The sequence below is a fragment of the Pagrus pagrus genome, assembly GCF_965226575.1.
Source record: "Pagrus pagrus genome assembly, chromosome: 21".
Lineage (NCBI taxonomy): Eukaryota > Metazoa > Chordata > Actinopteri > Spariformes > Sparidae > Pagrus > Pagrus pagrus.
Window position 1 is genome coordinate 26,280,010 of NC_140208.1, and position 14,179 is coordinate 26,294,188.

General features: G+C 42.3%; 1 protein-coding gene across 13 annotated transcripts in view; it reads right to left on the reverse strand.

Annotated features, from left to right (window-relative positions):
• Positions 1–14,179, reverse strand: part of ryr2a (ryanodine receptor 2a (cardiac)) — a 333,069-nt gene that overhangs the window by 169,980 nt on the left and 148,910 nt on the right. For all 13 annotated transcript variants that reach the window (XM_084342544.1, XM_084342552.1, XM_084342553.1 and 10 more), the window contains 8 exons: positions 13,869–13,990; positions 11,181–11,364; positions 4,098–4,233; positions 3,708–3,803; positions 1,677–1,795; positions 1,090–1,223; positions 690–931; positions 209–401 (listed from right to left, as the gene is read on the reverse strand). In XM_084342544.1, the coding sequence (XP_084198670.1) occupies positions 209–401; positions 690–931; positions 1,090–1,223; positions 1,677–1,795; positions 3,708–3,803; positions 4,098–4,233; positions 11,181–11,364; positions 13,869–13,990 (1,226 nt within the window). The remainder of the gene's footprint in view (positions 1–208; positions 402–689; positions 932–1,089; positions 1,224–1,676; positions 1,796–3,707; positions 3,804–4,097; positions 4,234–11,180; positions 11,365–13,868; positions 13,991–14,179) is intronic.

The window sequence follows — 14,179 nt, forward strand, 5'->3', positions numbered from 1 at the left end:
AACTTTTCGGCTCTCTGCCCTGCATCAGCATGTAATAGGCTGTAATTACAGACTTGTTTTAAGATAGTTGTTTCTTTCAGTGTGCATTCACACTAACCTAAATCAAGACTACATGTACTACACAGTGTGGCTTCTACTACAGACATATGAAATAAATACAGTAAATGATTTTTCTTTTTGTGTGAACTGTTTTCAGTGAGGCACTGACTTGACTCCAGCTGAGAAGCTGGCCACAGGGAAGAAGAGGCCGTCAGAGTTGAAGTTTTCAAACATGCCCTGAACCGGCTGACCGTTGATCCTGAAGGAGATGCTGGGCACACTGAGGTCCAGGCAGCAACTCACCACATCCTCCGCTCTCAGAAGATGCTGATTGGGTGAGTTAACAGACCGAGCAATGCAGCCTGAGGACACAGTTTTTGTTTGGTTTTGAGTAAGCAACATGTAGACTACATCTGAATTCTGAATCCTGAACAATTTTATATGAGGTCATCCGGTTTGTTAATAACATCAGCACACAGGCAATGAATGCTTTTCATGGTAAGTTGTCTTTTTATATGAAAATGAGTAGATTGGCCTGTCCTGATGTATTACAATGCAGAGAAGTACAAATATTATTTAGCTGGTTACTATAAGAAAGTATAAGTACCATCTCTTGATAAACCACACACACACACACACCAACACCTTACCTGACCAGAGATGGAGTCCATCAAAGCCGTAGGAATAGAGGTCATCACCCACCCCGTTGCCTCCCCACCCCTCCCCCCCACTGGGGTAGGGTGCGTAGCCACTAGTGTTGGCCCAGCCCACCCTGAGGTGAGTGGCCTCTGCTGTAACAAACGGCAGTGCCTGATCCACGATCAACTCGTAGTACCACTTCCTGTACTGAGCAGAGCCATCACTGACTCCCAGGAAGATGTTGGGACGCATGCTGTTGGAAAGACGAAACAGAATGACTGTCTGAGAGGTGGGTTAGAATGACGACGCCTGTGTATTCTATCTGCTGTTGACTTTTATGAATGTAAATTTTCATTGTTAACAGCTGTGTGCTGTGTTTGTGTGTGTATGCGTGTGTGTGTGTGTGTATACCTGCTTACGTGGTTGATCAGGCGGGTCTGCAGTAACAGATCTCTTCCTGGCAGCAGGTTGTCACAGATCAGGTGCTGGTTGGAGCGCACTGCCACACCATGACACACACACAGCGAACACAACACATCTAGAACCTAGACAGTACACACATAAAATATGTCAGTGTTCAAAACATAATTATTGTTAAAGTATGAACACATGCACACAAACACTTTTTGGCACGCAGACTGAACTGCAGGATTCGTGGTAGATTGATTTGATTGGACAGGCTGCAGCTCTATGTCACATGGGGTTTCTCTGCCTTGAGAAATGGTTTGTTGTTAGCTAACCCCGCTCAGTTAAACAAAGACAAGATGAGAAATTGTCTAAATTTTTAAATCACTGCTTCTGGCAAGCTCGCTCATCCAGCACTGTGTTCTCAGCTGCCTCAGGTTCTGCCAACATAATCCTAGAAGCCGTTTCACAGCACACCTAAATAAATATGTGGATTATTTGCACATAACTTTCAAGGTGTAAGATGTACACGGGCGAAACTTCTGTTTTATGTGAAGATATACTGTGATGTACTTCTACATCTCAAAGAGTACCTTGTGATTGCGACCATGCTTGTCCAGCAGAGATATAATAGATTTGATGTGCCCCTCTTTGATTATGTTCAGTGCCTCAGGACTCTCCACCAGCACACAGTGTAGCACCTCAAGTATACCTAGGAATACAAAATATGTATAGTAAGAATCACTACACAAGTGCAGTAAGCAAAACCAGGGACTCTATTTGCAAATCAATCAAAGCTACAAGTATCTCTTAACTGGAAAACAGACAATAGCCACACAAAGACAGATTAGACAAAGATAAATACAACAGTGTTTCAGCCTAAATAAAGCTAATGGCCAAGAGTGGCACAACCTGATATCACACAGCAGGGGACTACAGCTAAGGAACAGGAGTGTTAAGGTGTCTAATAACTGGACCCGTGTCCTCTCAAATTGTACATGAAAACTATGTTTGTTTCTGCGGAGCCTCTCAGCATGTAACCCTGAGACTAGTTCCCCAACCCATCTGGAGAAACAAGAAGCGGTGGAAGACCTCCTCCATTCCTTTAGAATCTTCCTTTTTATTAAAGTCTGCTGTGCAGTACTGTAAGTGGCAGAGCAAGAGGTTTGAAACAACCAAACAAGGCAATTAATGAATCAGGTTCAATCTGTAAATCGTAAATTTACAAAACCAAATAGAGATATCCTGCCATAAAGGAACTATCTTAGGATAGGACCAGTATTAGAACAAGTAGAACAGTCCGGTAAGTTCAGAGTCACTTACATCACTTTACTGTAATGTCGCCTTTAGAACCAGAAAAAGACAACACTGCCATATCATGCCATATAACAATGCATCTGATATTTGTGGCAGATGAAACATATCAAAAGGTACTCTATGTCATGAGTACCTTTTGATATGTTTCATCTGTCACAAATATCAGATGCATTGTGATGCATTGTTAAAGTGATGCAAGTGACTCTGAACTTACCAGACTGTTCTACTTGTTCTAATACTTGCATTTACCCACTTATTCATTATATCCACATTATGGATGATTATTGATCAGAAATTCCATTGTGTTAGTATTTTGTGAAAGTACCAATAGTCATCCCTATTGTTAAGTTGAGCTGCAGGCTACGCCCATCTTTGCCTGAGTGCATCAGGTTTGGGTATGTCTCCAAGCTGAAGGCAGCTGATTGAGGGCACCAGGTGAAGATGATCTGGAAATCAGAGGGTTTGGAGACACTAGAGCCAGTGAGCTTTCAGTTATGTGTCTGTGCTGATTGCGTTGGGGTTGTGGGCTGTGAACTAATTATGTGATGAAATTCAGGTTAAAATTTTATATATTTAATATCATGTGGGTTGAAAGCACAGTTAATAAGGTGTTGTATTTTTAAAAAGTATTCAAGCTAAAAGTAATTTGATAAAGAATGATGTGTGTATTTACAGGAGTTAAAAGCTGACAAAGTTTGTAAGGTTAAAATCATCATTAGATAGTGCTTTAAAATGTATTTAATTCATTCATAATTCAAGTATTGGTAGTTTCCACTCATTTTCAAGATTGATTTCTAGTACCTTTTAAAAATTAAGTAGTTGATTTTGGGTTATGTTGATTGATTATGGATTCTTGGGTTATATTTTTCTTGACCTTCTATTTGTGTTTGTGTTTAAGGTTTTTCACCTGTTATTGGCCTTGGCAACTTTCAAATATAAGAAAGAAAAGAAAGAAAGCTGAATCTTGGTCATTGAGTGAATTCCAGTCCAATCTTCTGAAGCAAGCTGCCTTTTCAAGTGGGGGAAGCTGCAGTTTAAACCTCACAAGAGTGAGGGCCACTTGACACCTATAATATTGTTGCAACTTGGCATTAACTGAACCTTGAAGGGTATAAGAATATACTCTTGAAAATAACATGCTCATTGGTATTCCCACCACCAACTTTTGTATCACCTGATCTACAAAGCATTCCCACATGCACTCCCACATGACTCTGACATACTTCACCATCACTTTACCACTTTATGATGACCCAGTAGTGATCGACTGTGTATTGTGACTGTCTCGTTAAGACAAGCTGACCTACCAGAGGAGGCCTCCAGTCTCTCCAACCTGCTGATCAGCCAGTCCAACGAACCAGAAAACTGAGCACAGTTCTTCCTGTTTCCTCTAATCAGTGCAGCTGGGAGGAGGACAGGAGAGAAGAGACATGACCTAAGAGGCACTGCTAATAATGGAATAATGGTAAAACCGTAGCAACAGCTTATTCTTTTCTCCTTATTTCCACATCTGTGGGGAACATTTTTCATTTCAGCCTAATTTTTCCACTGAAACCATTTTCATCTCTATGAATATTGTGAATATCAATTTAATTTAACGTGATGACTTTCCGTAAAGCTCTTAGTAAAATCTGGCTTAAGAGAATAAGATTTGTCTTCATCATATCATTTCTATGTGTGTAAGAGTGTGTATATACCCAGTAGTTGGTAGAGGGAGTTGAGGATGGAGCTCCAAGCCTCCCCTGCCTCCCTTCCTACCACCTCAGCAAAATGAGCTGCACTGCTGTAGACGTGAAGGCGATCAATACACTCCAACACCAAGCTGATCATCCCCTACAGACACAAGTTTTACAGTTTTACTGGTTTATTCAGCTGGACTCCTATAGCCCTAATCAAATGAAGTGGGTAATAGTGCAAAGCTACAGATTGAAACTGTTTACACTGTGAAGGCCCAGCTGCAGATAAGAGTTGTGAACAGTGACTCTGCGGTCGCAAACCTCGGACAGGCTGCATTCCAACTTGACACACTTGCTGTCTTGAGTACTTTGTCAAGGCCACACTTATTCTACATGTTTATATAAACTGCAATAAGTATCCATGTATGCTTTATAAAGTAGCACAGTACACTCACATTTTAGTTTATACCCCGTTTGACCACAATGTGCCCAACAATGGCAGAGTGGCGCTGTCCGTATTTTGGCTGGGTGACTCCACAGGAAGCACGTATGTAGTGGAACGCTATGTTAATATGACTGCTTTGGTTGATATTTAACTTTAACAGCTCTTCAGTGGACTAAGTTAAATAAACTAAAGATGTGTAACTACATATTTTTCAGTCGGCATTGTGTATACCCACTTCTAAATCCCCGATATCTCCCCTCCGAACCCTAACCCCTCTAATTTTGAAAAGCTAACCCATGACAACACATTAGTTAAGGTTATAACCTATGAAGGTGCATCTTACTATATGAATACTGAGCCCTCTACATAGCTGGTAAAACACTGCGACTTTGACTTTAGATCCATTGCCCATTGTTATGCCCATTGTTATTACTGCAAAAGGTGATTTGCTGGCCCATCTCTAAGTCTGCTGCTCCGAGATGGGCCAGCAAATCACCTGCTCACACCTCATTTTAAGACCGTTGACAATAACTCTGTTTGACTGTATATGAGCAAAATGCTCTATTTAACTGGAGGAGGAGGAGCACTGCGGTGCATCTCTGTGTGCGGAATGTGGTGCATGGATCTCAGTCCTTTGATCAGACCGGTCAGGACATAAGATCTATCACTCTGATTAACGGGGAATAGGGTGTGGGTGGGTGAAATAATTAACCTTTGATGAGGAACATATTAATAACATAACCTGCAGCCATCCTCCAGCATCAGGACCCATCTTTTTGCTGGCTGAAGTGGCGTACAGCGCAGCGTAAGTGTCGTTGCTAGTTTTAGATCATCTTTATTGATTATTGATCATTATCAATATCTCAATATCACTATCGCTGTGCTGATCAATGAGAAGAGGGCAAAATCCATGGACAGGGACTGTGAATCCAAGGGCATGGATCTTTCTTTCTACATTGTGACCCTAGAGGGCCTCCGTATGGACTGAGTCAATGAGGAAATATAACAGCTTGTTCAAGAGGGAGGAGAGAAAAACTCAGGGCCCTGATGTGTTCCCTGTAGTCTCGACTGCTCACATGTGCCACCTGGTGGTTGTTGGTGTGCACTGCAGCTAATGCAAAATCAGCTGGATAAAATAAAAGTCCCCGCCCCTTTTCTGCCGTGTCGCGGCACCTTTAATGCCGCGATAATGGCGTCATCTGAAAGGAGAGACATTTGTAAATTAAAAAGTGAGACATAAAGGGAACTTTTTCTTACTGGTTTCTGTGTGATATATTTTGACTTTTGATTAAAATAAAAAAACTGAGAACTTTTGTACTTGTTGTTGTGGCAGGATCAAGAAATAAGACTCAATAGTGACAAGACGGCCGTTGCGCCGTTAGGGTAGTACCACAGTACCAAAATGGTGTATAGGCACTGTGGTCACAAGTTGATCTGGCCACCTTGTGTGTCCAAAAGGTGGCTGTGTGTCTGCTGTGAGGAGCCTGAGAGGCTATGCCGTGAATCAAAACATGGTTGATCTGGTGTAGTAGATTGGTTATCATGCTGTAGAATACCTTTTCCCTCAATGAGTCTGAGTTCGAGTCCCGTATTGTTTTCTTTTTTTTCTTTTTTCTGTGTGGTTTAAAAGGGTTCCATAGTTCTTCTATGTGATGCATGTTTACTCAAACCCGAAGCAAAGATGAGTAAGTGTATTTAATAAAGGTTTATTAGAAACATGAAGAGCAACTCTCCCTTTTCCTGTTTACAACGTCTTCCGTAACAACCACCAACGCTGATACAGCGACTGAGGGTTAGACACATTTACTCAAACAGGAGCCCAACTACAGATCAAAGATGCACTGTTGCCAACTCCTCAGTAAGGAAAGTCGCTATTGGCTGTCCTAAAAGTCACTAGAAGTCGCTAAATGACGTCATCACCTAATTTGCATAACTGGCCATGTGCATGTAATTGTAATGGACGCTGTAGGAGAGAGGAATAACGTCGTGGGAGTGATCAAAAGTGAGGTAAAAAAACACCCTCAATATGTTTAGAACTACAAATTAACTTATTTTAGTGCAGTGATTTATTTTAGACAAAGAAAATTTACATTTACATCCCACCTTGACTGTAAGCGAGGGTGGGATCAGCTAGCCGCGATTCGCAGTCTGGACTCGAGGGGTGAACTTCTGCTCTGACTGCAGCTGGGAGGGACTATTGCACGAGGACTGGGCCACCTGTGAGTGCTTTGGGATGAGGAAGGGGCACACGGCAGCACCCGCTGCTCATTGAGAAGAGTAAGAACGATACATGCTTTCACGTCAGAGTCTCCACAAGTCTCCAATAACACCAGAAAAAGTCGCTAGATTTGTCGCTTTTTTGAAAAAGAGTCGCTAGAGGGGTCTGAAAACTTGCTTAATATAGCGACAAAGTCGCTAAGTTGGCAACACTGCAGGTATGTTTTACACAGAGAAAACCTGAACAAAGAGGCATATCCGAGGACAGCTACGTCTTCTCTTCCCGTTTTCAACATCTGCTGTGGCTACGGCAACCACTGACGCATTCGGCTGATGGTCGCCAGTTAACATAGCCCCGTGTTAATCCGAAACACCGGTGTTGTTTCAAAGTCCGTTCCCTCGCTGATCTGTATTTCCACTTACCAACAGGACTTGAGACAGTTCAGAACAACATTCTTTCTACTTATTCCGCCCTCCCTGAACGTTGGTGGAAGGTTCAGGCTGTTTAATTGTTGCCTCACACATGAAGGTACTGTAAAACTAAAATACATACAAGAAAAACACATTAAATCACATATTTTAGCTACAATATAGTTACAACCATGTGGAAATAACTAGTTTGTTAGCTCGATACTAACACATAATGGGAATTACTATTAACACGCTAATGGCAATCGTGATGATATTATCTTAACAAATTTACTTTACATGGTTGAGATAAAATGACGTGCTCATACTTACAGGCATATATTTCCTATGCTCTGTGGAAACAAACTTATAGCTGCTGGCTTCACATTGCTTACTCCATCTGCTACTCTGCTGCTTCAACACTGGCCAGCTACAGCATCCCCAATGGAATTCAAATTCCCAATGGGTTTAAAAATACAGCCACCACTAGGTGGAGACATTTCATGCCAGGAGAGGGCTGCAGACTCCCTGCCAGGTATAATGCTTTATAGCACTACACATTGTCTTTATGAAAGAGTAAGATGACCTCGAGATAGGTCGCAAATACACTTAACTTCTACCTTGTGCACTATTATCCTTGCTGGATACAGTCTTAACAACAAGTCCAGTGGGCCACTCAATTCTTCTGACCTGTGGATCCTTCAGCAGTATGACATCCCCCTGCAGATTATGTCTGTCAGAATGCCACTTTTTTTTGGTTTGTTACGTAGGTATTCCTGTCTCCATCTCCTCCAGAATGCATCAGCAAGACCGTGAACCCTTTTCCAGTGCTTGTTGGAGAGGTCATTAACATCAAAGTCCCCTGCAGGTGCAGACAGTGTATCGATCTTCTGTGTCAACAACATTGACGGAGTGAGAACTGCAGGTGCTTTTGGGGCAGTTGATATTGGAACCAATGGTCTTAAGTTCATAATGGCAGTGACCTCTGCCATCAGAGTGGTAAGCATGCATCCAGAATGCGTCGCGCAATGCCAATCATCCTTTCCCACACTCCACCCATGGTACATTTGTTGTCTTGAAGATAAATCTTCAAGTCAGAATCCCCTGTGTTGAGGTTGAGCTCTTTACAGGCTCCGGTAAAATTTATATCTTGATCTGATCAGAGAGTTTTAACAGGTCCTCTGATGGCGGTGAAGCGCCTGAGGCCATTGATGGAGCTTGCAATGGTCATGGTCTGTATGACCTCAATGTGCACCACTCTGGTGCTCAAACAAGTTAATATGATGGCCTACCGCTTGCTCTCTGCGTGGCCTCCTGTTATCCTCTGGGAGATCACTGTTCACGGGCCGAAGACGTCCAACCCAATGTGTGTGAATGGCGGCTCTAAAGAGAGTCTGTCTGGTGGCAAGTCAGACATCTTTTCTTCCTCCAGTTTTCCTCTCAGTTTTTTGCAAATGATGCACTTATTTATCACACTAGAAACAAGAGTTTCCTCCAGTTAGCCACAGTCCAGCTGATCTGACAGCTCCGTCTGTAAAATGGCGTCCCTGATGTGCGACTTGTTTGTGATAATGTCTCACTAACAATGTAGCGACGTGTTTCTTGGGAATTATCAGAGGGTGTTTTTCATCATAAGACATGTCTGTTGATGATGTGCAGCGATCAGCTCTCAACAATCTGTCTCTATCCAGAAATGGAGTCAATTTCCGTAGTGGGCTTTGTCTTGGCATTTGATCTCCATTGGAGAGACATTGGAACTCCTTTATGAAGACATCTTGCTGTGCAGCCTTGATGATTATTGTCGTAGTTTGTGTATTTTCATCCTCTCTACTGCTGTCACTTTTGGAAGATTTGGTGACACTTTTCACTTTCTTGATTAGTTTGGAAACTGCTCGAGTCAATGACTTCCAAGTGGAGAACCTCTCAAACCTATGAGATACAAGTAGACATTTTGTCACCTTTGTACTGAAGGTTGTCACCTCAAGGCGATTCTCTGGATCCATATCTGGATGTACTAGCTCTAAGTTGTTGGGTTAGTTGAGTAGTGTGCTCTGACTGAGGTTTTGATAGAAACAATGGCCCAGAAAACCAGTTGGTGCTTTTGAGAGCCGCAGCAGCTACTGGTCGGGTTCCATGGTCTGCAGGATTTTCCTCAGCGTTGATGTAATACCACTGATGTGGATGAGAAGACGTTCAGATCTGTGTGATTCTGTTGAGACATAGACATCAAGCCTACAAGACAGCCCCCTGTTGTACAGACTGTTTTCAAGTAGGCTACAGTAGCTATTGCTATGTTTGCTGCGTCTGAAAAGACAAAAAGCTTTGTACCGTGTCTGTGTAGCCAGGGAAACAGGAACGGTATTGGGATCTGGAGCTTCTCCAATTCCTTCATGGAGTCTCTCCAGAGCTTCCATTGCTCCTGTTTTAATGTTGGAAGTGGAGCATCCCAATCATACTGTTCGGCAGATGTCATCTTTTATGTTCCTTCCTCCCACTGTGACTGGTGCTACAAACCCCAAAGGTCAAACAGACTGTTCCTCTTTTGGTTAAAGGCTTTTCCTCCTGGGACACACTGAAGGTAAAGCTGTCTGTCTCCAGGTTCCAACTGAGACCTAGACTCCTCTGAAGAGGCAGTGGTTTCACTCCCAAATCTAGGTCCTTCAGATCCTTAGCTCGGTCCACTGGAGAGAATGCCTGCATGACGATGCTGTTGTTGGATGCTATTTTGTGTAGCCTGATATATGACTCAGCTAGCATTTCTTGGGACGTTTGCAGGATGTTAATGGTTTCTGCTTCACTAGCGAATGTTGCAAGTCCATCCATGTAGAAATTGTGCATGCCAAACTCTCTTGCATCAGCACTGGAGACTGCCGCTTCCAGGGCAGCTCGTCTGAGGCAGTAAATACTGCTGGCGATGGACTGTTGCCAAATACATGCACTGTCATCCGAAACTCTTTCACTGGCTTCTGCAAGTCGTTATCCTCATACCACAAGAACCTCAAAAAATCTTGATGTTTCTCACAGACTGTGAAAACAATAAAACATCTGTTGCACGTCAGCTGTAACTGCAATTGGTTCTTTGTGGAAGCAAATCAGAACTCCGACAAGAGTATTGTTCAGATCAGGTCGTTGTTGAGAGAAACGCCTTCATGTCTGGCACTGGAGTCGAACACTACTCTTATCTGGTCTGGCTTTTGGGGATAATAAACACCAAACATGGGAAGATACCAATACTCCTGGCCTTCCATTAGTGGTGGAGCTGTTTTCTCATCTGTGGTTTCTTGTCTAAAGTAAGCCGTAGGGATGAGAGACGCTTCACGGCGTGAGGTCTGTTGTTTGGAAGGTGGTTCCGTGGTGACCCAAAAGGTAAGGGGGCAACACAGGTGTTCAAACTGTCTTTATACACTTGTTGCTGTAGTGTGTCCAGGGAGATCTAATTTTCAATTGACAGAGCAGGTTTATCATCGTGCTGTGTTCTCTGAAACACTTGGCTGCCAAGATCATCTGTCCCTCTCTCTCCGATGATGCATGGAGCTTTGAAGACTCATATTTGAGTCCACCCAAGGTGGAGACATTGCGTGCCAGGAGAGGGCAGCACACTACTAGATCAGTAAGTAAGAAAGCCTTCCTGTGTATTGATACAACCAGGTGTTTTACTCTGTCTTTTCATAGCACTGAGATCAGGGATTCTGCGACAGTAGCCAGGCCGTGAGTGGTAGCCATGTTGCACTTCGCCAACAGTAATACCACAGGGAAACACTGGGAGGGGGGATAGTTTGCCAATTTCCTCTTTAAATAAGAAAAATGTCTATTATTTGAACAATACTGTTGAGGAAGGCATCTTATGGCACAAGTGTTTTACCACTGACTGTGATGATGCAATCACAGATACACTACACTTTTCTTTCAGTGGCTTAGTTAATTATATTTTGTCATAAGAAATGTATTTGTCACATGAACTGGAAATCCAACTTAATACCCATGGGTATTTAGGTAAATGAGACCCAAACACACGTGCCGCATATACTCCCTACCTCTTCCTGAAAGAGGTTCTGCCGGTTCTTCAGAGCTCTCAGCCGGTTCTGCTTGTCTTCATGTTCCAGGTGGTCTCCGGGTGGTTGGAAGTAGCCAATCAGATCCTGCAGACTCAGACTGACCGAATCTATTGGTAGATCGAGAGTGGAGCTCTTCCCCTTTTTCCTTAATGTGTCCAGACCCCTGAAGCATACAGATCAGACGTCCATCACTGTCTATATAATGTGAGAAGATGTTGTTGTACTCCTCTCCTCACTGCTGCTGTGGTGCTGTTAGAACTAACTGACCTTTTTCTGCAGGCTTATCTATATGTTAATGTCCATGTTATGTGTAGGTGACTGAATAACACATCACCTTATTTCTGCAGTGAGGTTTTGTTCATAATTCTGATGCTTTCAGGCTGCTGGCTCTCACTGTGTTTAGGCTGAGTTTGTTGGCTGTGAAAAGCTTGTCAGTTTTAATGGATTGTTTACACATACCTCTCTGCTGCTCTCCACTGGTTTGATGTGTATGGGTGTGATGATTCCTCAGTCCAAACTAATGTGCTCAGCTTAATGTTTAAGATAAAGCTGCATTAATCCAAATGGCTTCTACATAGGACAAAATATGGGAGTGAACTTTCTAAAATACAGATGTGCATCCATAGTGCATCTTATATTGTATTTTTCAGTGAGTATTAATCGACACTGCAGCTGTTAGTTAGTAGTTAGTTTTTCTGGAGTTTTTACTCAGACCTTTGAGGAATCATTTAGATGGGAACTGTTAAATGTTTAATGCTAATTACATAATGATTTAAAGGTTGTACTTTTTAAAGGTCTGGTATGATGGATTATGGGGTATTTAGGGGCAGAAATGCAACATAATATTCAAAGGTATCCATCTTTGAGGAATCATGACATGTCGATATTAGAGTCTTTTTACTCCCTAATGTCGATACTGGCATCTGCCCCAAAAGTGTAGTATCAGTTGGGCTCTACTTTTTATCTATAGATACAGATGGAGTGGATCCTCTTCCATAGATTCCACCATGTTGCACTGTCATGTTTCTATAATAGCCCAGAATGAAAAAGAGAGGGCCTTCCACATTTTTCACTTTTTTAGTGACCACAAATGGGTGAGTGAGATGAGGGGTGTTCAGTTAGCTGCAATCTGCAACCTTGCAACTAGATGTCACTAATCCTACTCATTGGACCGTTAATAAAATGTCTTGCATTTCTTTTGATTGGATGTTTATGAAAAAAAAAAAAAACTTGAGTTTTCTTTAAGCTATACAGTAAGCCCAGGGCTGGGCACTTGTATATTGTCAGACAGTATTGTTGGTATTGAGATTGGTCTCAGTGTTGAGAGCCCATGTGCAGCTCAGCGTTGGGAGAAAGATATACTTTGCTGGTTTAACAGAACTTCTACTTATCATTATCTCGTTAGTCGTAATGCATGCTGCTACTCAAAGCTGAGAATTTACATATTATGTCTTCATCATGATGTTGACAGCTCATCTATTGTGTTTATTTGCATGAGTATGCAATGTGAATCACTACAGATGACCTGTTTAGCTACATTTGCTTGCAGGCTTGCAACTACAAAATGCTTGTTTATAACTCTTCACTGCACACACTGAGAGCAGCTGCTGCAGCTTTACACAGGAATACAGCTGCTTGTTGCTTTGCATAAATTAGTTTTTCTCTTGTAGTGAGTGACTGCAGTATCCTGACACGTGTTCACTGAAGGAGCCTGTTCTCTCATCAAATTAAAAGCTCACACACTTCATTGTAAGTGCTGGACATTTGCTTTTAATTAAGTTTCTGTCAGTATTAAGGATGTTGTGGGATTGTTATATTATCCCATATTGTATCTCCGGGGTCCCATATTGTTATGGGAAACGCATAACTACTTTTGTAGGTACAGGTAAAGCTTTGATTGATTGATTGATTGAGTATCTTGGCTCGTGTTCACTCCAGAGTAGACTGAATCCTGAGCTTCATTTTTACCATTCAGGGGAAATTGCATAAGCTTTTTTCACCAAATTGGTAGGTACAGTCGCATGGTAACATTATCACTCTAATGACATTATCATTATCACAATCAGTCACATGGCTACATTATCACTGAATGCTAGCATGCAAAGGAAAATGAGGCAAGTTTGTTATATGGTTAATGGTCTTGCATTTCTATAGCCCTTTTCCAGTCTACTGACAGCTCAAAGCGCTTTACAATACTTGCCACATTCACCAATTCACACACACATTCATACAGTGATATATACATACAGTGACTCCCATGCAAAGTGCCAACTGCTCATCAGGAGCAATTTGGGGTTCAGTATCTTGCTCAAGGACACTTCAACATGTAGCTGAGGGGAGCCGGGATGCTGGCCAGCTGTTTTGGCAGGTTTCTATTTATTTCCTGTTGATTTCAAGAATCAATAATTATTTTGTTCCTGTTGAATTTCTTAGCTGCTTGGATTCGTTGTTGAGAACCCTCATGAGCCTCTCTCACACGTGCAACACATTATGCTGCAATAAATCTCTGTTATTCAAAAGATGTCACCTTAACTTTTCAGATTATTATGCAGTTGCTGGAGTTTAATCCTTGATCCTGGAGTTTCTTGCCTTCTGCGTATTGTGTGTAATACATATCTGTGTCTGCACGCATGTGTGTGTGTGTGTGTGTGTGTGTGTGGTAACCACCTGATGAATAGGTTGAACAGAAAGACAGTACTGCGGATGACTCTGGCAGTGCGGCTCTCCTCATGTTGTGATCGAGACAGCGTCAGCCCGTCATCCATGTGACCTTCATGGTGCATGATGGCCTGAAAAAGGAAGTAGGCTTTTTAAAGAATTGACCAATTAATATCACAAAATATATCACAATTAATCCAATTACAGCATTAAAAAAAAAGAAGAAATTGTGATGTAAAAGCCTGAGCTGACTTGGGTCTGTCTCCGGTTAAATCAAACAAACAACACGAGGACAACGAGAGAGTACCCCAGGACCCCTG